Source organism: Hibiscus syriacus, unplaced genomic scaffold (genome assembly GCF_006381635.1).
Source record: "Hibiscus syriacus cultivar Baekdansim isolate YM2019G1 unplaced genomic scaffold, ASM638163v2 tig00110600_pilon, whole genome shotgun sequence".
Lineage (NCBI taxonomy): Eukaryota > Viridiplantae > Streptophyta > Magnoliopsida > Malvales > Malvaceae > Hibiscus > Hibiscus syriacus.
The window spans coordinates 468,624-493,923 of NW_024062797.1; the positions used below are offsets into that span (position 1 = coordinate 468,624).

Here is a 25,300-nt window from a genome sequence, read left to right on the forward strand (position 1 = left end):
TTTGATTTGTCCACTCAAAGTGGAGTCGTCAACGAAAAAAAACCCAATTTTAATCATATTTGATTAGATTTCTAAACGAAATAAAATACTTTAAGATGTTCTATTATTTAAAATTTAAAAATACTATATTATTTGAGAGAGATTGAATATTTTTAAGGTAACATACTATTCAGTATTTAAACTATCAGTTTTGGTACCTATTGTTAAAAATTTTAATTCTTTCTCTGTTTTGGTACCTACCATTAAAAATTGAGAAAATCGCCTCAATGACCAAAAAAAAGTTATAATATACGATTTTAACCAACTTTTTTTGGATTTGCCAAAATGACCAACAAATTCGCAACGCGAATTAAAAATCGCAACGCGATCCCCAGAATCGCAAATCAGTTTCCAAAATCGCAACGCGATTCTTGAAAATCGCGATGCGATAGTACAAATTCGCATTGCGATTTTCCATAATCGCAACGCGAATATGAAAATCGCAACGCGAACACATAAATCGCAACGCGTATCCGTAAATCGCAACGTGTATCCGTAAATCGCAACGCGTATGGGTAAATCGCAATGCGTATCCGTATATCGCAACGCGTATCCGTAAATCGCAACGCGTATCCGTAAACCGCAACGTGTATCCGTAAATCGCAACGCGTATCCGTAAATCGCAATGCGTATCCGTAAATCGCAACGCGTATCCGTAAATCGCAACAATAATCCGTAAATCGCAACGCGTATCCGTAAATCGCAACGATAATCCGTAAATCGCAACGAGAATCTGTAAATCGCAACGATAATCCGTAAATCGCAACGAGAATCTGTAAATCACAACACTGAAATTTTGGGTATATAACACTGAAATCATAAACTAAATCCCTAAATCGCAACTCATTCCATCTCCATCTATCACTCTCTCCGGCGACATCCGTTCCTATATCCAACGACATCCTTCCCAATCCGGCAACAGGTTTTAGTTTCGCAGCTCGTCTGTTTAGTAAATTAATTTACAACCATGAAATCATCTAATGTTGATCATGTTTGGATAGATTTGTGTTTTGGAGGGTCATGGGATAATGTTCATGGTGTTTTACAATATATGCCTTTACCCATGAATCTTCAACTAAAATTGTCTTTACAAAAGTTAACTTATGAAACTCTAATGCTACGTGTTTCAAATAAATTGAATTTAGAGCCCCTAAGTGGATTTAGGCTATCTTATCAGAGAAATGGTAAAGTTTATTTGTTAACCGACAATGAAGATGTTGAACGATTCATTGCTTACATTAGTGTTTCACAAGATGATGTTACATTGTATGTTGTTGAACCTAGAAGTAGTATTGTTGGGTCAGTAGCGGGTAGTAATCAACTAAGTTTTTCTCAAAACCCACAACCTTTCTCTAATCCAAATCCCAATCAACTTTCAGCACCAAATTCCGGTTTTCGTATTGACCAGTTAGACGATGATGAGCCAACAGAAAAAATTGTGAGTACTAGTCAGTATTCGAAATTTGGTCTTGGTCAATATCCGGACTTTGATATTGGTCAATACACGGATTTTGATGATGTTTCAGAAGAAGAAACAGACCATGCGTGTAATGATATTGATATTGGTCAATACCCGAATTTTGATGATGAAACAGCCGTTGCCGAAGAATGTAATGTGATGATAATGAGGAGGAAGTTACGACTGTGAATGAACATGTTGAACATCCATTCTGTAATTCATATAATCCTGAAGAAGAAAAAGAAGAAGAAAAAGTCCCCGAAGAAAAGAAAATGCCACGGGCGTATAACTGGAATATGCCAGAATTACTTCAGATACCGGAAGAAGAGTTGATAAAGAAAGCAGTTGATTGTTACACAAAAGTTATTCGTATCAAGAAAGATGATTGTTTTGATACAAAGGAAGACTTGAAGATAGCTTTATATACGAAATGTGTGGAAGATGGCTATCAACTAAAAGTTAACAAATCAAGCAAAGATCGTTTCGAAACAAGGTGTATGATTGACAAAAACTGTACGTGGCGTATGATTGCAAAGAGAATAAAAGATTGCAAAATGTTTCAAGTTAGGACTTTTATTGATAAACATACATGTTCAAGAACCCAAGTTTTTCCTCACCATAGACAGGCAAACAAAAAGGTGTTGGGTGGTTTTCTGGCTGAGTTAATGTTTTTGAATGGCAGGGTATATCGGGGACATGAAATTATGACTGACATGAATGCTCGGTTCAAGATTAGTATATCATATTCTCAAGCTTGGAGAGCCAAATGTTATGCCTTGGAATTGTTGAGGGGGTCGCCAGAAGCATCGTTTGCCCAACTGCCGGCTTATTGTCACAATTTAAAGCTGAAAAATCCTGGGTCGGTAACTCATATCAAAACAGATAGAGATGGACGCTTTGAGTTGCTGTTTATCGCCATTGGTGCTACGGTTAGTAAATCAATATAATTTTGTTGACTCATTTTGTTAGTTACATGCATTTCACATTTAAATGATTATATTTCTTGTGTATTATTTTGTAGATTCGTTCGTTATTACTTGCATGCGCCCAGTTATTATAGTTGACGGAGCACATTTGAAAGGTCGATACCTTGGAGTAACTTATTAGCAGTAGCCATGGATGCTAACAATGGGATATTGCCAATAGCTTACGGGGTTGGCAAATCTGAAACCTCTGATTCATCGACATGGTTTATGGGGCATCTTAGGGATTGCATAGGTCCTATTAGCAATCTGACAATCATATCCGATAGGGCAAACTCAATTGACAACGCTGTTAGAAGGTGTTTCCCAGATGCTTTTCATGGACTTTGTGGTGTTCATTTGTATAGAAATCTAAAATCAAGGTCTGCTGGTATAAAAAAGCACAAATGGACATACTGGAAGGCTGTAAAAGCTTATCGGGAAGTGGATTTCAATAAGCATATAAATTGTTTAAGACGTGTTTTGCCTCAGTGTGCTCAAACACTAGAAGATGTCGGGTTTGAAAGATGGTCAAGAGTACATCAACTTGGAGCAAGATATGGTTTCATGACGTCTAATAGTGCAGAATCAATCAACGCTCTAAGTCGTCATTCCCGGAAATTACCCATTACTATGTTAATGGAGTTTTTTCGAGCCTCTATTCAACAGTGGTACTACAAGAAAAGAAACCATGCAGGTATTATTTCTTTGAATTCGTAACTTATCATATTTATATTTTACTAAGTATTGTTTATTTAAATTTACAGGAACATTGGAACATCGTGTTACACCATGGACTGAAAAAAAGATAACGAAACGTGTTGTGAAGTCAACGTCATGGAGAGTTGAACCATGTTCAAACACTTTGTTTCAAGTACTGGATAATAACTTAAATGGGCTAGTCGATCTAAATGCAAAGACGTGTAGTTGTATGAAATGGCAAACATCTGGTTATCCGTGTGGCCATGTTATAAAAGTTGCTCTTCATTTAAACCAAGATGATTCAAGCGCATACGCTATGGATGCTACACTACAGAAGTTTATCGACAGACTTATGCCGAGATTGTCTACCCTATTCCACATCCTTCTGAGTGGGACATACCAGATGACTTACAAACAGTTTTGCCACCAGCCATGGACAGAAGGCTACCTGGCCGACCAAAAAGTCACGATCGTATACCGTCTAAGGGTGAAGAGAAGAAGAGATCGACATGTAGTCGGTGCAAGGAAAGTGGTCATACAAGGTTGACATGTGGATCACCAGTGCCATCAAAATCATCTTTTCCTCTACCAAAATATGGATCCTCATCAAAATCCAAAGCTCATATGGTGTCAAGCAAAAGGCAATCATCTTTAAAATCCCAATCACGATTGGCTTCACCTTTGAGACTGTTAACTTAGGTGATTTTTAAATGCAAACGTTGTATTATGTGGATTTTATGTGTGAACTTTTAACATTTTCAGTTGAATTAATGACTCAGGCCAACCATTTTGACTTAACCAACTCTTGTTATTCAGTTGTTATCACTATTAGGCATGCATTTGACTATCGCAACACGGAAAATACAATCGCAACGCGAAATGAAAATCCCAACATGAAAATCGCAATGCGGAAATGAAAATCGCAACGAGAGAATCGCAATGCGAAATGAAAATCGCAATGCGAAATGAAAATCGCAATGCGAAATGAAAATCGCAACGAGAGAATCGCAATGCGAAATGAAAATCGCAATGCGAAATGAAAATCGCAATGCGAAATGAAAATCGCAATGCGAAATGAAAATCGCAATGCGAAATGAAAATCGCAATGCGAAATGAAAATCGCAACGAAAGAATCGCAATGCGAAATGAAAATCGCAACGAGAGAATCGCAATGCGAAATTATAAACGCATTGCGATTTTCATTTCCGCATTGCGATTTTCATTTCGCATTGCGATTCTCTCGTTGCGATTTTCATTTCGCATTGCGATTTCATTTCGCATTGTGATAGTCATTTTTGCCTTCAACATAATGCAGATTGAAATCAACAAAATCAACCATTACATTTCAATCAATTAAACAAGCACAAATAAGAATTAGTTCGCATCAATTACACAAATCAACTTTTACAAATCATCTTTTACAAATCAATTAAACAATCAAAAATAAGCAATAATTCTTATTTCCGATCATCTACTATTGAATCAACTTTTACAAATCAATTAAACAATCAAAAAACAATCATTAAACTATTGAATCAACTTTTGCAGCTCGACATCATTTTCACGCAGTTCACTTCTGAGATTAACCTGCAGAAACCAAACATTTGTTCAAACAACACTTTCTACACATCTAAAACCTACAAACAGCAAATTATTGAATTCTAGTTACTTAACCAAACATTTTCATTTATAAGTATATAAACTTACCAATTGTTTATGGACATTTTTATAATGCGGATGCAGGTAGGCAGCGTCTCGTATATATCGATTTAGCCATATAATGCCGAAACCACAAGCCTACTGCAGCTTTATCTCTATCGGTGGGAGGTAGATACTTGATGCTTCCCGTCGTCAAACGCTCCAACGCCAAGCATACGAGAGGACCACAATCTCCTCTGGCTCCGCTCGTTTGTTGTGGCGCGGTCTCGTCTCTAATAACTGTAATATTGAGCTTCTTTGGCTTCTTGTTTCCAGAACGAGTCCAATAATTGATCGCATCCAAGAATTTAGCCAAATGAGAGCTCCATCCCTTAATAACATCTCTTAAATCAGCCAATGATATGTAATTTATCATGCTGTCATACACTATTGTCTTAAGGGATGGGAGCTGAAGCTCGACGAGAATCCAATGTTTACGTTCCAAAACAGGGATAAACACCTGCAATCATAAGTAATAATTCATTCATTTGCGCACTTATTTCATAAAACCTTTAAACTCAATCTAAAATAAATACTAACCTTATCGACCTCCCACCATGCAGGATAAAGTTTAGCTTGTCCATTGCCCAAATCAAATGATTCATCTCGTGCATTCTTCAAGTGAACGGCGTGAAAAGACGTCGGCATTATTGTATATCGTATATTTTTATTTTTCTTAAGTTTTCTTATTATTAGAAGACATGTCACCCACGCATCGATATGCTGTTTTACAAAAAAAGACATATATTAGTGACTTACATAAATTTAAAAAAAAAAATCAAATTGAAATATAAGAAAAATATAAGACTTACCCCCCCATCGAAATAGCCATTGTCTTCGACCCCTAATAATACGCCCCACCAAGGCCGTTCAAGCAACAAAAAGATATCATCGGTGAGCTTGCATATGTCAGTGAAACACCCCTTGCTCCGCTCATGTAGATAAAAATCAACTGCGGTCTTAGCCCAAAGGGTGTTATCCAAATTGTGTCCGGTAGTTGTTCCCTCTCCTCTTCAGATACCGGTATGGTACTGGCCGGTAACTCATACGAGAGCCAACTTGAATCCATCATGTCCGGCACGTCAGAGGGTTTCTCAAGAAGCCTACATATGACGCCATGTGAATCGGGCTCTTGAATGGTGGGAGGGACCTCTTCAATGATGACAGTGGCCTCTTGAACGGTGGGAGGGGACTCTCGAGGAATGATATGGGGGGCCTCTTCAACGATAGGAGTGGACTCTTGAGGGATGACAGGCGAGTCGGGCTTCTTCTTGCGGTGTCTTCGCACTATTGGGGTGTACGGAGACTTAATAGCACGTGCACGCTGTCTGATGCGTGAACTCCGTCGTGCAAGCATAACCCGACGTAAAGCATCCACTCTATCGGGCCGCTAAATATATAAATACAAAAATCAGTAAATAAACAGACATGATATTTAAACAGTGAAAACAAAGACAAATATGTTTCAAACTTGCATTGTATTCACCCAAGTCATTATTCTATCATAGTTCACAAAATGCATCAGATAACAAGAAAAATATGTTTCAAACTAATACCCTGAAGTTAGTATTTGTCTTTGTTTTGTCTATTGGTTGAAGTAATGCAATCCATTCAAGTTTCAATTTGCAGAAGAAGAAATAGTTTACTTTCGCAACACGAAACTTAAAATCGCAACGCGAAACCAAAATCGCAACGCGAAATGAAAATCGCAACGACAGAATCGCAACGCGAAACCAAAATCGCAACGACAAGATCGCAACGCGAAACCAAAATCGCATTGCAATTTTCATTTCGCGTTGCGATTCTTTCGTTGCGATTTTCATTTCGCATTGCGATTCTGTCGTTGCGATTTTCATTTCGCGTTGCGATTTTGGTTTCGCGTTGCGATTTTAAGTTTCGTGTTGCGAAAGTAAACTATTTCTTCTTCTGCAAATTGAAACTTGAATGGATAAATTTACTTTCAACCAAAAGACAAAACAAAGACAAATACTATTTCACATTGTTAAAGAATACACAGTTTAGCAGAATTGGCAGCAACCGAACAATTTACTTTCAACCAAAAGACAAAACAAAGACAAATACTATTTCACAGTGTTAAAGAATACACAGTTTAGCAGAATTGGCAGCAACCGAACAAATTTACTTTCAACCAAAAGACAAACAAAGACAAATACTATTTCACAGTGTTAAAGAATACACAGTTTAGCAGAATTGGCAGCAACCGAACAATTTACTTTCAACCAAAAGACAAACAAAGACAAATACTATTTCACAGTGTTAAAGAATACACAGTTTAGCAGAATTGGCAGCAACCGAACAAATTTACTTTCAACCAAAAGACAAAACAAAGACAAATACTATTTCACAGTGTTAAAGAATACACAGTTTAGCAGAATTGGCAGCAACCGAACAAATTTACTTTCAACCAAAAGACAAAACAAAGACAAATATATTTCACAGTGTTAAAGAATACACAGTTTAGCAGAATTGGCAGCAACCGAACAAATTTACTTTCAACCAAAAGACAAAACAAGACAAATACTATTTCACAGTGTTAAAGAATACACAGTTTAGCAGAATTGGCAGCAACCGAATAAATTTACTAAGCAATCTAAGTGAAATGGCTAATCTAAGTGAAATTACGAGTAAATTTATCATTAAGTTAAATATGGAAAATCTTAAACTTACCTCGTTGCGTAGAGTATGAACCTCATTCTGCAACGATACTATCATCTCACGTAGAGCGGCAACCTCACCACGTAAAGTTGACACCTCCACACGCCATGCACCATCGTTATCGCGTAGAGTACCGATCTCCTCACGCAAGGCATTGACCTCATCACGTAACTCCCTTGACTCATCCCGTTGAGGTGGAGGTGGAGAACAGGGAGATAGGAGTCGTGGCATCTTTGCCGGTCGCCTATCATGAGGTGATGGTGGAGAAGAGGCTCGATGATGTGACGGGATAGGTGATGGCTCTCGTTCTAGAGATGTATAGTCGGGTCGATCGGGTGATGGCTCTAGGTGAGGTGATGGCTCTCGAATTGGAGGAAGTGGATGCTGCTCATCATCCGTGCCATCAAAAAAATTCTGACTAGCTTGCCACCAATCAGTGGCAAGCTCTTCCTCCGTGGGTGTCAGTCTTTGTAATGGAATGTTGGCCTCCTAAAATATAAAAACTCAAACAAAGTTAAACGTCTACTATTAATAACTTGTTTATATATTATATGAAAGTATTTGTGTTAACTTACATTATTTATTGTGGCATATGGTATTAAGTCTTCCCAATCCAACAGAGTTTTCCTCTTCCAGGAAATAGCCCTGGGAATATCATTTGACGTTTTTATTGCATATGTACGCATGCTGGGGAAAGCCTCGAATATCCAAATCTACAAACAATATAATAACAAAATTAGTAATTGTTAAATAATTAATTATAATTTTAGAAACATTATATAGAAATTCTTACCTTAAAGGCCCAACAAAGCCTGACAAAGTGTATTTGGACCCATCGCCCCGCAAACTTTTGCGGTCATCAAAGGCAGACGACAACTTAGTCCAGGTAGCTTTCCATATATACGAACCCCACGGAAACAGATTCCATGCATTCAGGTCCTCTACCAATATTATTAGCTCCCGATGAATAGGTTGTCTGGCCTCTCTGCCTAAAAAGCCGGCATACACAAGTAGTAGAAGGCATACTCGGACAACATCGACGTCTTCCATCCGAGTGAAACCAGCTTTCTTATTAAATAATTTCTTCAGGTCGTCGACATGTAGGTTCGGCTTCTCCATTGACTCATCCGGAAAAACCCGGGATAACCATGATGGGCGGGCGATATGACGAGTGTACCGGCCTACATCATCGTGTCCGAATCGTAGACCAGTGATTAAGCAGAACTCCTTCCGCCCAAAGCAAGTATACGCTGGTGGAAAATGAAACCATATCTCTTCCTCACCACGTTGTATACTGTCGGGTAGATTTGATGTCATGGTCTGAAGCCACAAATGGGTCAAATTAGCATCTCCACCCGGATGCTGTACTCTCAGCCATGGCCCGAAGCAGGTTTCCTCAAACAATTGTCTTTGAGCAGGTGAAAGCTTCTTTGCAATTGTAGTGGCCAGGCTGACTTTATTTCTCAAGGTCAATTGAGCCGAAAAAAATTTCTACAAAAACAATAAACATACCAAGTTAGATATACCAAAAACTACACTGTGAAGATATACCAAAACAATAAACATAAAAAGTAGTAGTTTATTCTTGAAACTAAAATTTGCAACACTGTTTTGTCTTTTGGTTGAAATGAAAATCGCAACGAGAGAATCGCAACGCGAGATGACAATCGCAACGAGAGAATCGCAACGCGAAATGAAAATCGCATCGAGAGAATCGCAACGCGAAATGAAAATCGCAATGCGATTTTGGTTTCGCGTTGCGATTCTCTCGTTGCGATTTTCATTTCGCGTTGCGATTCTCTCGTTGCGACAGTCATTCTCTCGTTGCGATTTTCATTTATCTCGTTGCGACTCTTCTGCAAATTGAAACTTGAATGGATTGCATTACTTCAACCAAAAGACAGAACAAAGACAAAGACAAATACTAACTTGAAAATCGCAACGAGAGAATAGCAACGCGAAATGAAAATCGCAACGACAGAATCGTAACGCGAAATGAAATCTAAGTGAAATGGTTAATCTATTATTGAAATGACCAGTAAACTTATCATCAGTTTCAATATGAAAAACCTACAATAATGCAAACATTTCAAAATAAAAATAATTAAAAAAACTAACCCTCGGAGGTTGATTTTCCATTTCTGAATATTGTGAGGGATTTCTGACCGTGAATGGTTGTGAGGGATTTCGCCGGAGATGGGGACGGAAATCTTCGGAGATGGGGACGGATTTATTCGCCGTAGAGAGTGAGAGATGGAGATGGGACTGAGTTGTGATTTTAGGTTTTAGGTTATGAGTTGCGATTACGGGATTTTGTCTTAATATTCTTTTTGTAATTTGAAAATAAAATACGCGTAGCGATTATAATGGCGCTTTAAATATCGCGTTGCGATTTACGGATACGCGTTGCGATTTTATGTATTATCGTTGCGATTTACGGATACGCGTTGCGATATACGGATACGCATTGCGATTTACCCATACGCGTTGCGATTTACGGATACACGTTGCGATTTACGGATACGCGTTGCGATTTATGTGTTCGCGTTGCGATTTTCATATTCGCGTTGCGATTATGGAAAATCGCAATGCGAATTTGTACTATCGCATCGCGATTTTCAAGAATCGCGTTGCGATTTTGGAAACTGATTTGCGATTCTGGAAACTGATTTGCGATTCTGGGGATCGCGTTGCGATTTTTATTTCGCGTTGCGATTTTGTTGGTCATTTTGGCAAATCCAAAAAAAGTTGGTTAAAATCGTATATTATAACTTTTTTTTGGTCACTGAGGCGATTTTCTCTTAAAAATTTAACGCATTTAATATCTAAACTATCGTATTTAATTCATTTTAATCCCTAAACTTTCAAAAAAAATCAAAAATTAACGTTAAATTTTAAACATGAGTTCTAAAATAAAACAAAAACTAAACTTTAAGTATGGTTTTAGAAATATTGAAAGTTTAAGTACTAAAATGGATTAAAACTAATAATTAAAGAATTAACACGTATTTTACCCATATTTTTATTGTTTTACCCGACATATTGTAGGATAGGATAAGATCAAGTTGATATTTTAATTGCTTGAGCGGTCAAAAGTAAGAAGGCGTTGTTGATTAGGTCGCACTTATAAGTTAGAATCAATGGCTCACGGGATGCACACCATCAAGATATCGACTGTTGACAGCTCGCCCGTTGCATCCATTTGCAAGATTCGAACCAAAATATCGACTGTCCTTTTCGTAAGGGGCGGATGCATATGGCCCGATAAATGTATACCCATTATTTTAGATTATATACAAAAATATTAATTAGGTATTAATTTTTATATGATGTGGGATACTAATCTTTTTTCATACGTAACTGACTCATGAACCTATTTTATTATTTTTGTATACATTAAACTTGATATTTTGATAAAAATAAAATATTTTATTAAAAGCACTCGAATTTTATGGTGTCCCGATCGTACCTTAAAATTATTAGTGATGACTCCTCATATTTTAAAATCTTTTCAAAGCAAACCTCTAAATCATATTGATTTTGCCCCACCGGACAAAAAATGGTGTCGACATATGGAGAAGAGAAAGGTTCATAAAGAAGAAGATGATAAAGGAGGAGGGCATTGAGATTAGAGAGATCCAGCCACCATTCCATTCTTAATTGAAAATAATTATAGTGATCTTTATTATGTGTGTCAATTGTGGGTTGTTTTTTTATATTAATGAGGAGGTAGATTTAGTCGTCAAAACTTGGATTTTGTTATGGTAAGTCACTTAATTTACTCATAGTTTAAAATATAATTAAAGATAAATTATGTATTTAATATCTAATTTATCAGTTTTTGATTCGTTTTAGTACTTAAATTTTTAATTTTTTCAAAATCATACTAACGTTTAGTTTTTGTTTTATTTTAGTATCTCGCCATTAAAACTTGACGTGTTTAGTACTTAAACTATCAATTTTGGTCCGTTTTAGTACCTAAACTTTCAAAATTTTCAAAACTTAACATTAATTTTTAAACGGAGTGCTAAAATAAAACAAAAACTAAAATTATTAACGATAGGTACTAAAATGAAATAAAAACTAAACTTTAGGTATGTATTTAAAAAATTGAATGTTTAGGTACTAAAATAGACTAAAACAAATAGTTTAGGTACTAAACGCTTAATTTACTCGTACTTTAAAATATAATTAAGGGTAAACTACGTATTTAGTACATAATCTATCAGTTTTGGTCTGTTTTAGTACTTAAACACTTAATTTTTTTAAAATCACACCTAACGTTTAGTTTTTGTTTCATTTTAGTATCTCACCGTTAAAAACTTAACGAGTTTAGTACCTAAACTATCAGTTTTGGTCTGTTTCAGTACCTAAACTTTTACTTTTTTTCAAAATTTAATGTTCAATTTTGAATGGGTACTAAAATGAAACAAAAACTAAACTTTAAGTATGATTTTAAAAAAATTAAAAGTTTAAAACGGATCAAAACGGATAGTTTAGGTATCAAATGCATAATTTACCCTATAATTAAACAATCAAAACTTAGAAGTCATGGCTCTTCTCACATAAAACGGATCAAAACGGATAGTTTAGGTATCAAATGCACAATTTACCCTATAATTAAACAATCAAAACTTAGAAGTCATGGCTCTTCTCACATATAACGTGTACGGTAACTAGTTGAATTACATGTTCCATCAGTTAATAAAATTATATTAGTTTAATTAATTTAATCATTAATCCAGTTTTTATAATATTATTTGACTGTGATCAAATAATAAAATTTAGATGTCCTTTTCAATAAAAATACATTTGCATCTTGACGTTGATGCGTTTGTCATGAGGAGTAAAAGCAAGGTTGGGTGCGGTGCGGTGGCACAACGCGGTTGGACTTCAATTGGACTGCTTAAAAAGTGCCGTATTAACATGCAATGTCGTTGCTGCTCACCATATTAAAGGTTCCGCTGGATCTACGGTGCGTCTGCGTGGTTCTCGATTCAAAGAAAATTACCGACCGTTGAATAAATCGGAATGAGAAAAAAACTGAAACTTTGTTTTATTTTATGATTGATAATTGATTTTTCTTATTTTATTCTATATTTATAAATTTACACGAACTAAGTGAATTCCGTGATAAAAGAATTGTTGTTGTTTCTTGAGGACCCGATTCGAGCACCATAGATGATATGTGTGTAAGCGTTAAATGCCGAAAAGTTAAGAATTGTCTTTGAATAAATACTACCTTATATTTATCACATATTAATTGAGAAAAATATATTTATAAATTTAGTTTAGTATAAACTACATAAATGTCTATTAATTGTAAGACGTTGTTTTGTTGACTTTTCCTACTTAAAAGTTATAAATAGTTATTCGACTATAGAATGATGTTTTGTTGAGTTCCACAACTATTAAAAGTTACAAAATGATCTTCTGACTATTTACATGTTTTAAATTTATCATTTTCCGTTAAAAGATTAATGATTATCTGAGTTTGACGTTAATTTGTTGTGATTAGGAAATGATAAAATCATATTTTAACGATGTCTATTGGCATCGTCGTTGCTTTCAAATACTGACTCGACGACATAATGTTTCAAGCACTGGTTCGTATGGTTATGAGATTAAATTTTATCATATCTCAGTTAACATATTAATAGATGACCACCATTTTTTAACGAAAAAGATAAAATTAGAACATATAAATAATCGAAAGACTCAATAAAATATCATCTTATAATCGGGTTTTAATTAACGTTGTAGCTGGGCGTACGAATTAGAGTTAACTTACTTTTTTGGTCCAATTTGCTCTTAGTACCTATACTCTTCGCACATTCAAGTTTAATCCTTGTACTTCTAATTCTAAGAATTTAATAATTGAAGTTCAGTTGACAACATTGTCATATGATTTCTGACAAAACAGATTAAATATTTATTTTTAAAAAAATGTTTATGAGACCAATTTTAAGTTGCATACGATGACACAAACTCCACATAATACGAGCCTTATTTTTCAAAAGGGTTGAATAAAGATATAATATTTTTAAATATACTTAAATAAATATTCGATTTTTAAAATATTTGAATAAAGGCCTAACATTTTTCAATTCGTTAAAGACTAACTGCAATCATTTTGAAAACATTAGGCCATTGATTGAGCATATACGAAAATGTCATTTGAACAAATTTTAAAAGCCCTTGTTCAACTATTTTGAAAGGTTAGACCCTTATTATGTACGAAATCCAAAAAAATAAAATAAAAAATAGACACTTATTTAAGTATTTTGTTGAAGTAAAGGGGATAAATTTCATATATACTATGGGTTAAAGGGACTGAAAGTATAATTAGACCTTTCCTTCCTTGGAAGAAAAACCAAGTAGAAAAAAATGAACTTATATGACTAATAGCTGCCATGCCAACCTTCCATATGTATCTTGAAGCGTGCTTTTATCACTTTAATTTTTAAACAATTATTTATTTAGGAAAATCATTGATAATAATATATTATATCTTTAATCTTAATTTAATGTTTAATTTGTTGCCTCAATGCCACCACTTCATATTTGATTATGATTTTTCAAAACATAAAATACAAATAAAAGAATAATAATTTTCTTAAATGTAAAAAGAAGTACAAAGGACCATTCATGGAAGAATAAAAATTGATAATCAAATTATTAAGATTCATAATCACGTCTTACCCAAACTAAATGATACAGATATAATCAAATTAGACGACAATTATAAGAGAAAATTTTGAATCACTACAAGTAAAATTAAGGGTAAATTGCAAGCTTAGTACCTAAACTGTCAATTTTGATCCGGTTTAGTACTTAAACTTTCATTTTAGTACCCGTTCAAAATTTAACACTAAGTTTTGAACAAAATGATAGTTTAGGTACTAAAACGGACCAAAATTGATAGTTTAGGTACTGAACGGTTAAGTTTTTAACGGCGGGATACTAAAATAAACCAAAAATTTATGTTTTGAAAAAAATATAAGTTTAGGTACTAAAACTGACCAAAACTTATAGTTCAGGTACTAAATGCATAACTTTTCCTAAAATACAAATGGAATGAAACTTAAATATAATTCTGAAAAAATTAACATGTGATAAGATTTAAGTCAATAAATCTAAACAAAAACTAAATATGATTTACATAACCAAAATTTTTAGTCATCCAACACTCCCAGGCTATGTCTTTGAACTACTTTGTATGATACATTATTTTTATTTTATGGTTGGATTGAATTAGATATTAAATATCTAATAATTAATGTTTATACTTATTTTAAATTTAATGTAAATAATAATTAGAATATCTTAACCTAACTACTATATGAATTTAAAGTATTTGAATTTGCACTAACCAACTTACCTCGGTGATTAAAGGAATCGTTGTTGTTTTTAGGGGTCACGAGTTCGAGTACCAGCGTTTGCAACAGGGTGATTGAACATTCGTTGTCAAATGATTGAGAGTATTTAGAACATATATTATTTTGTAACCACCTTAGCTTAATAAAAAAATCGAATATTTATAATTATCCAAATTGAGATTATTCATTGTCATCCAAATAAGAATTTTAGGAGATGCACTTGTGATGGAGGCTGGGCTGCCCAATATCAAAAGTGTAACATTGGGCCATTTGATGAATTAAAGCATACCTTAAATACATACGTAAGAGCCTCCACACCCATCACATATCATTATTTTTTTTTTCTCGATTATTATTTTTCATCGAACAAATTGAAGTATCAAAGAATTACCTTTGCCTCTAATTTTGCCATCATCATCTTGGTTTTTGCTTGACATATACTTGTCTTTTGTTTTCCATGGTGGTGTTGGTTCATTAGGGTTACGAATATCAAAATCGACTCTCTCAATCCCATTTTTGTGCATAAATAATTTCTTCTAATAGAAAACAAAAGAAAAATGCTATAATATGTAAGCGGAAAAATAATCAAAGCGATATAAACATAAAATAGGACATGCATAAGAGATGAGATTTAACGTGGTTCGGCCTTGGTTACCTCCACGGGCGAGATGAACAATAATCTACTATAGATATAGAGAACACGAAGAGTATAAGTACATGATATCAGATATCATGTATCCCAAAACCCGATATAGATACCAAAACCCGGTACATATCAAAATCACTTGAAAGAAATTTTTATTATAAATTAACTCAAAAGGACTAAGGTATTAATGTTTTGAGCCCTAAATTATGTAGCAAAATCTTGGTATTGACTAACAATATACAATATACAATAGAAGATGACAGATTTCTCAATCATGCTACCAATAGTCCATAGGGCAAGCTATTAACCCCGACAAGAAAGATGCATGCATGTGCATGGTGGTTGCACAAAGGTTTAACATTAGTTGATTTCGTGCTTAGGGTTATTTCTTGCAAAAACCATTTGCCCTCAAATTCAATGGCAAATCTTTATCCCCCAGGACACCCCACCACCAACACCGATTATAAAAATGATTAACATTTAGTACACAAATTAAAATATTATTTGTAAACAAAATGATAAATAAAAGTTTGAATAACACTGTAATGTCTTAAATAATGTAATATATTTACATGTCAATGACAATTGAGTTAACATGTTCACATTTAAATAAAAAAAATGATATAGAGCAGCTGACTCAGTTGTTGTTGACATGTGAGTGTGTCACAATCGTTAATGGTTTAACAGTCCAGTGATTAAAAAATTTCTCTTAACGACGATAATCCTAATGATTTTTTTTATTTTAATGATTAAAGTAAGAGTATCCTATATGTACTTATAGGTGAACGAAAACTAATAATATTGTCGATGTATCAAATAATTATCTAAAATTATATTTATTGCAATAAATGAAAAAAAATATTAGGCTTAACAAATATTTAAATATGTGTTAAAATGGGTCTTTCTTGTAGGGTTTGAATGTGAGTAGGTGTTTGGTTAGAAGTTTGAGCATTAAATAAAGGATGTGATTTTAAGTTTTTCAATAAAGCATGTTCGATTACATTATCAACCAAAAACCAAGCCTCCAAGCTTGACACGGAATTTTAAAGATAAAATGACAAATTCTGTGGGACATCCCTGAATTGTACATTTTCAGTAAATTTAGTCCTTCAATTATAATTTAATTGTTATTAATTATCTATTTCTCTAAACGAGAATTTTCAGTCCTAAGGTTAATTACCTTGATGAATTTCATCAAATGTTTTAATTGATAAATTATAAATAACCGTACTATATTAGAGGGACCAGATTCATAAAAACGCATAGATGTGGATCTTTCGTACAATTAGGACTTAAATTGAATGTGATGAAAAAGAGAGGACTTGGTTTAAAGTCAAGAGGAGGCAACTGTTTCCATTCATATATTATTTATAGTGTAGGTCATGGTTAGCTGTTACCAGTTATCTGACACATGTTTTTTTTACTATATATATATATATTATGAAAATAAACTTATTCTGATGTTCCATAAATGCCTTTTTGGCCCTTTTAAATTCCAAAATACCCCTAATATGGTATAGGAAAAAAATTGGTCAAAGAATTCTTTAGCCCTTGAATTATGTCTAAGTTACGAGTCTTGTTTCTATACTTTTCTTAATACATAATTTTTTATTTTATGCAATTATATGCATGAAGTTTTTGTTATACATGAGATGTCCTTAAAAATATGTTATCAATTAGTCGAAAAGGAAAGAAAAGTTGCATATTAATGTCTCCCACCATCTCTCCAAAGCATGACATTATCTCCTATTCAATTTTGTGATGTTCTCGTTCCAGATCATCGTCACGGTTGTCCACCTTACCTACCCCACCTATTAGGGAGCTTGACATGAAATCGAACATGTAACACCCTAATCCAGTCCGACCCGAAGATCCATGGATTACGATGCCACACGGAACCATCGAAATGGTAAACTCGAAAATTTCTTTGAAAACAATTCTAAACATCAGAATAAATCATACTTGCAACGGAAATCAAATCCAACGTTTACAAAGAGTCCTCCGAAATACGTACAACATAATCATAGAGTTTAAAAATCCAAAATAGAGTTATGACATGATTATACAAGGTCCATACTGAATACATGCCCTCTAAAATGAATTCAAGTCATACTCTGCTAATATTTTGGTCTGGAATGTACGAATGTGATAGCCTCCTCATCGATCCCCTCTACTAACCTACGTACGGAAACATATTCCATACGCTGAGCTCACAAGCTAAAAATCACGAAAATAACTAAATGATGCTACATGCATTCATTACATGAACATTTTGGTATGTAGAGTCATAAACATGCATAAGTACATATCAAACATAAAATAGGCTAAGTAATGTGGTCATAGGAATTTACGTGCATCTCGGACAACACACTAGTCTATCTAGAACGTGATAGCTTCGAGGTAAGAACCAAAATTTACGTTCATTGGAACTTAAAGCCCTTAATCTACCTCAGATTCTCGAGAGGTCGGGAGAGGTCCGAAATTTACGTGCAACGGAAGCTCACATCCCATACCTAATCGAGCATAAGGTACAATTTTGGAATTTACGTGCATCAAAATTTGTACTGGTACGACCCGAAATTTACGTGCATCACATGCGTACCCAAACAAAAGATATTCGGATATCAACATAACATAACATAGCATAGCATAGCATAGCATAGCATAGCATAACATAACATAACATAACATAACATAACATAACATAACATAACATAACATAACATAACATAACATAACATAACATAACATAACATAACATAACATAACATAACATAACATAACATAACATAACATAACATAACATAACATAACATAACATAACATAACATAACATAACATAACATAACATAACATAACATAACATAACATAACATAACATAACATAACATAACATAACATAACATAACATAACATAACATAACATAACATAACATAACATAACATAACATAACATAACATAACATAACAGACAAACATAATGCTAGAGTAATTCGGGTGTCCTAGCCGTTTCCCGAGTATTAAACAAAGACTAGTTTTATGTCACTTTATTTCATAATGTTATTAGTCAAGTTGTTCATTATCGATGATATCCATATTAAGGGTTTAAGTATTTAATCAAAACAATTAATGGACCAAACTGGACTCATTCAAACATGCTGAGGTCAAGACAACATTCCTCAACACTTCAGACCACTAATGAATGCAATTTCACCCTTTTCCATCGAGCAAAATATCGAAGGGGTTGATCATTTCTTTCGAGGGATCGATCCTTTTGAAAAATCTTTTGCACAATAGAAAGTTTGGGATCGATCTTTTTGATCAAGAGATTGATCTTTTTTCTAGGAATGACTTGTTTAAGCTCGGACCACACCCAAAAATCAACCCAACAATTCCCTTAACACTAGCAAACATGTTTAACGTATTATTTAGTGTCTTAGAGGTCAAAAGGTATTAACTTTCATGCTTGCAACACACAAATACGAATCTTGCCATAGAAATTACTCTAGCATGCTTCATGAACTAAACAAACCATAATGCACATACAATGAACTATATTTAGGGTAAGTTTTTCCTTGCCTCTAGTATTTAAGGTCCCCCTTGCTTTTGTACTAATTAAAACGAGTTTTAATGAATTGTAAGTTCATTTTAAATCTTAGAAGGAAGTCTAAAACGTTTTCTTACAACTTAAAACCCACAAAACTTGCTAGAGCTCATGGTTCCTTAAACCCCCACTAAAACTCATTTTTGGGAAACTTGGATAAAACTTACAAAAGTGGGTTTGAATGAAAGCTTGAAGGATGGGGATGATGAATCTTACCTTGGAATTTCAATAGAATAATGGATTAACTTAAAGCTCCCAACTTTTACTTAGCTCTTGAAGGAAAATGAACAAAAAGTGAAGAGGAAGAAGAGACAAGGTTGATATGAAAAAGAGGAGGGGAATTTAAAACGTGAGATCATCCCATTTAATGGGATTCAACTTTGATTCAAAAAAGAAATGGGTAAATTACCCTCCTGGTCCTACCATATTTGAGTTAAGGTTAAAAGCATCCAAAATCAAGCTTGTTGGGCTTATCCCAAGCCCAAATCAAAAGCCTCTTGGGTCAAAAGCTTCATGGGTTAGGGAAATTATTCTAAGGCCTGAACTAATAAACCCGAAACTATTAACCTGTAATTCAGTGCATTATAGAATAATCAGAGGGTCACTATAATATCACTTGTCATGAGCTCATTACCCTATTCTTAAAAGACATATTTGATAGGGTGTGCAACATCACCGCTTCTAAACTCTAACACTCTCATTTTCCTTTCTAATGTGAGATTAATATCTCATATCTCTAAGACATGACATTGCATATTTTTTCTTAAAAAAAATTATATTATAATTTGATTCGGTTTGTAAACTTTTTAACCTAAAGACAATTTTAAAAAGTCATAATGTAATTGCATAATAATCCTATTAATACCCTAGTTGTAACACTCATAGTCCGTATACGCCTCAAAATACGAGTTAAAGAAATCACATCAACTTAGCAGACATTTATTGTACAAAAATGCTTAAAATTTTGTTTCATTTAAACATATCCTATTTCAACTTTAACAATTTTTCCTTAATCGCATAAAATCATAAAAAAAATAATCGTTGAAAACGAATCTGATTTCAAGCAACGATTAGACAGTTTGATGTTATTTATAATCTGTTTAAAACCACCTAAACACTGCTTGATTTTGAAAACCATTTATAACATAATATTATTTATAAACTATTTAATCATACATATGAACATAAATAAACTGGCCAAAATAAAATGTCATAATTTACTATTACAGACCATTATAAAATTAATTCGATAAAGCACACCATTAAATATAATGTAAATGCCACTAATAAGTCAAAGATAGGATGTCTTATTGATTTTGTAGGTAGGTTTGATCTCCAAAAGATACTCAGAAAACTCCTCACTTCATGTCCTTTTTCTTTATTTGAACCTACACATGAAAATCATCACACACTAAGTAAAACTTAGTGAGGCAATAACATAACTAAAGTGATATACAACATAAATTTCGTAAAGTATTATAACATGAAACTGTAATTTAAATAAAAACATTAAAACTTTCAAACCGAGCTATTCAGGTTGATTTCCCTTTGAAAATCTGAAAATCATACTCTCCTGATTTATCAAAAATCATGTAAATCAACATCAAATATCATAAACAATTCATATTCCTTTCATTCGTACATATTTAAGAACTTTCATCTCATTTTCATATTCTTTTCTTTCATATTCCTGCCATAAATTTCATATTTATTTGTATAGCCCAATGTATATGTAAGAGAATACAATGTACGCGAGTAGAACATAAGGTGCGCACTGGCACATCACGGTGCCAATCATACTGAAACATATAATGCACTCCAAGTGCAATCATAACATGAGCACCAACGGTGCAGATCATAATGTACACAAATGTACCATAACTGAACTGAAAAATACTCAACTTAATTGCATGTCAAATGTATCTACGACTCTCAATGCAACATACAATGAGCTTTTAGATCATATCATAATCATTTAATGATCAACCTTTCAGAATCAAAAATATTTTAAGTCATCTTCATAAAACATAAACTTGGGCCGTTCATACCCTAAATCATCCATATAATATTCATAAAAACATTATGAAAATAATCCATAATTAAAGTAGAAAACATACTTGAAAAATAATGTGTGGTTGACTTATCACAATTTGTCCTCGTTTAAAATAAATAAATAAATAAAATACACTCATTTCAACACTTTACTTATAAATCAAAATATAAGACTCATTAAGCTTTAGGTTTAATCATTTGCTTTCGATTGCTTCTACTACAAAGTCTATCGAAATTTCATACTCTAGTAGTTTGCACCACCTTCAAAGAAGTGTTATTATGTATTAATCTACGTACTTAAAAATTATTCCGTTTAAACCAATGGAAACTAGACTAGAATATGAATCTAACCACATAAGTAACTTCTTCTAGTTCAACTTGTACAATTTATAGCGAATTTTGAAAGTTGACTCACCGAAACTATTTTGAGCAGAATCAGCTGCCTTATTTTCTGACCTATCATCAATTAAACATTCATATATTTTTATATACACCTCAAAATCAGTATCCGTTTATCTTAAAAAAACTAGACAGAAATAAGAATCTAAAAGTATAAAGATCATCATCTAATTTTTTGTATAATTTATGGTGATTTTCTAAACTTACTGTTTAAATCATAATTTCTAGGCAGCTTTACTTAATTAGCATCCTTATCTTATTCCATAATTTTGTTACTTACCAAAAGAACATAAAGGCTTGAATCACTATATACATAACATTAGGAGTCACATTTTACCGTAGTAACTCCGACACTAGCTCATCACAAGTTAATGTTAATTCGATAACATAACATTATGAATGTTGAAATTTTTACTAAAATGGTCCTTTAACATAGGTGACCTAAGTTGTTCACCAACGAATGATGTCATTCTAACAATAGGTCACTATCCATTTGAACAAGTTGACCAAGTTTTAAACCCTAAATCCCATGAATTCAAGTCATACAACAACACAAGAGTGGACAAACATGGAATTTCCTCCTTAAAAGAAGCCCAGAAAACTAAAAAAAAAAAGAGGCAAAAACTAATTAGAGGTCTTGTACTTAAAAAAAACTAATATGGCATTTATATTATTTTTCTCTCAATGTGACCCTCCAACTCAGAAAATAAATATAATGTAACCTTTTGACCAACGTTTTTCATTGTTTAACCATTACAATGTTGATGTGACAGTCCATAGTTGTTTATAATGTGGCAGATAACATGTCAGATAGGTTAAATTGATAACTCAAACATAACAGATGGACTGCCACGTCAGCATCGTAATGGTGAAACGACGAAAAATATTGGTCAAATGGTCACATTGAACTTGTTTTATGAGTTAGAGGGCTATATTGAAAGGAAAAATAATACGAGGGTCGCATGCATTGTTTTTTCAAAAGTATAGTAACCTCTAATGTATTTTTGTCAAAACTTATTATTATTATAAAATATTTCAATATATAAATACAAAATTATTATTTTATTTTTTATTAAGAAAAAGAAGACTAAATTATCGGATGGCAAATTCAATGCTAAGGCGTGTTAACAATTAAAAGTTCGTTGGGGTAGTTGCATCCTCCCATCTCCCCTCCAAGCTCTTTAAATTTCCCCCTAAACCTCTTCCCACAAAGCACAACTCATTAACTCAGTCTTCATTTTGCCACGCGAATTCATTTTCTCGGGAAAATCTAAGTCGAAATCACTCCAAAAGTTTCCATTTTTCTTGATCTTGATCAACTTCCCGATCTGGGTTTTGCTTGGAACTTGATAAAAGTTTAGTTTCACAGCAGAAAGAGATGACAGAAGAGAGTAGAAAAAGCTCGAATCCAGACCCAGTCGAGGTTCAAACAGTCTCGCCGTCGAGCAGCAATAATCTCCCAAATTTTCTTCTTTCAGTGAGATTAAAATACGTGAAGCTCGGCTACCATTACTTAATCTCCAACGCCATGTATTTACTGCTGGTGCCGCTCTTGTGCATTGCTTCGGCTCATCTCTCGACGCTCAAACCCAACGATTTCGTTCAACTATGGGACCAGCTCAAGTTCAACCTGGTCTCGGTAACTCTATGTTTAGGCCTTTTAGTGTTCTTAGCCACGCTTTACTTCACCAGCCGTCCGAGAAAAGTTTACCTGGTGGACTTCGCTTGTTACAAGCCCGAACCCGAACGCACCTGCACCAGGGAAATCTTCATGGAGAGATCTGGTTTGACCGGCAGTTTCACGGACGAGAACTTGGCTTTTCAGAAGAAGATACTCGAGAGGTCCGGTTTAGGGCAGAAAACGTACTTGCCGGAGGCGGTGTTGCGCGTGCCGCCGAACCCGTGTATGGCGGAGGCGAGGAAGGAGGCCGAGACGGTGATGTTCGGTGCCATTGATGAATTGTTGGAGAAGACTGGTGTCAAGGCTAAGGATATTGGTATCCTTGTGGTGAATTGCAGCTTGTTTAATCCCACACCATCCCTTTCGGCCATGGTTGTTAATAGGTACAAGCTTAGAGGCAACATTTTGAGCTATAATCTTGGTGGAATGGGGTGCAGTGCCGGCCTCATTGCTATTGACCTTGCTAAACAACTCTTACAGGTATACATATACGTTCAAACTCATTATTTTTCGTTTTCGATATTCGATAATTATATTGAACTTCGAATATATGAATATATGAGTTCGAGAAACTCGACAATCAAATTTTATGTTCACAATAAATGATTTTATGTTGATGCACTTTTTGTTATGAATGAGCCGACTTTCATTTAATATGGGTTCAGTACATGGGATTTGAATCATAGGGTAAGCTTTCTTTCATGTATTATAGCACATGTGCTTATGACGGGCAATTGGGTCAAGTAGGTGCGGCTGAATTTATTAGGCTAACCAACTTCAAAGAGTAGATGTATATTATTATGATCAAATAAAATTAAAAAGGTTTCGGATACTTAAATGTTACGTTTCAATTGATACAGGTCAATCCTAACTCTTATGCCTTGGTGGTTAGCATGGAGAACATTACTCTCAATTGGTACTTCGGCAACGATAGATCTATGCTTGTCTCGAACTGCTTGTTCCGTATGGGAGGTGCCGCGATCCTTCTCTCGAGCAAGTCGTCCGACCGCCGTCGCTCGAAATATCAACTCATCCACACCGTGCGTACCCACAAAGGAGCCGATGACAAATGCTACAATTGCGTCTTCCAACGTGAGGACGACACCAAAAGGATCGGTGTTTCCCTCTCAAAAGACCTCATGGCGGTCGCCGGAGAAGCCCTGAAAACCAACATCACCACCCTGGGACCACTAGTCCTTCCCATGTCCGAACAGCTCCTGTTTTTCGTCACCCTCGTCGCGAGGAAAGTCTTCAAGATGAAGATCAGGCCATACATCCCGGACTTCAAATTAGCATTCGAGCACTTCTGCATCCATGCGGGAGGCAGAGCCGTGCTCGATGAGCTCGAGAAGAACCTCGAGCTCACCGAGTGGCACATGGAGCCGTCGAGGATGACACTTTACAGGTTCGGGAACACATCGAGTAGTTCCCTTTGGTACGAATTGGCCTACTCCGAAGCCAAAGGGAGGATCCGAAAAGGCGATCGGACATGGCAGATCGCATTCGGGTCGGGATTTAAATGCAACAGTGCTGTCTGGAAAGCTTTGAGGAACATCAATCCAGCAAAGGAGAAGAGTCCATGGATTGATGAAATCGATGAATATCCTGTTTATGTGCCTAAGGTGGCCAGTGTTTCTTCTCCCCAAAAAACCAATTAATTTTCTCAGAGTTTCAGGGATTTGATTAGTAATTATTAAAATATGATTTTTTTTTGTCTATACATGTGTGTTGATTTGAAGATTTACTCCAAGTTGAAGATAAAAAAAAATTATATATTTTTCTTTTTTTTATAGTGTTATAAAAACAATTGTTTTATCTTATTAAAGATTAAATATAATTTTAATATCCTTTTCATTTTTCTAATTTTAGAGCACTACAATTCTTCAAATATCAGTTTGGTGAAAAAATAACATAATAATAAATTTTAAATATATAGAAAATTTACTATAAAGATTGAGTTATTATTTGATAGTATTAATAAAATAATAATAGTTCTTTGAGTC

General features: G+C 34.3%; 1 protein-coding gene across 1 annotated transcript; it reads left to right on the forward strand.

The window, feature by feature from the left end:
- The first annotated feature begins 22,848 nt into the window (after positions 1–22,848).
- Positions 22,849–25,053, forward strand: LOC120134923 (3-ketoacyl-CoA synthase 11-like). The gene is made up of 2 exons (XM_039151298.1): positions 22,849–23,777; positions 24,158–25,053. Exons 1-2 carry the CDS (start codon positions 22,995–22,997, stop codon positions 24,953–24,955), a joined length of 1,581 nt encoding a protein of 526 aa, XP_039007229.1. The 5' UTR covers positions 22,849–22,994; the 3' UTR covers positions 24,956–25,053.
- Positions 25,054–25,300: the final 247 nt, after the last annotated feature.

What these genes read in the sequence shown, in the direction of transcription:
- LOC120134923 (XM_039151298.1), top strand. Translation starts at nt 22,995, where the DNA reads ATGACAGAAGAGAGTAGAAAAAGCTCGAATCCAGACCCAGTCGAGGTT. An exon ending in TTGCTAAACAACTCTTACAG is followed by an intron (nt 23,778 to 24,157) that starts GTATACATATAC and finishes CAATTGATACAG; the next exon opens with GTCAATCCTAACTCTTATGC.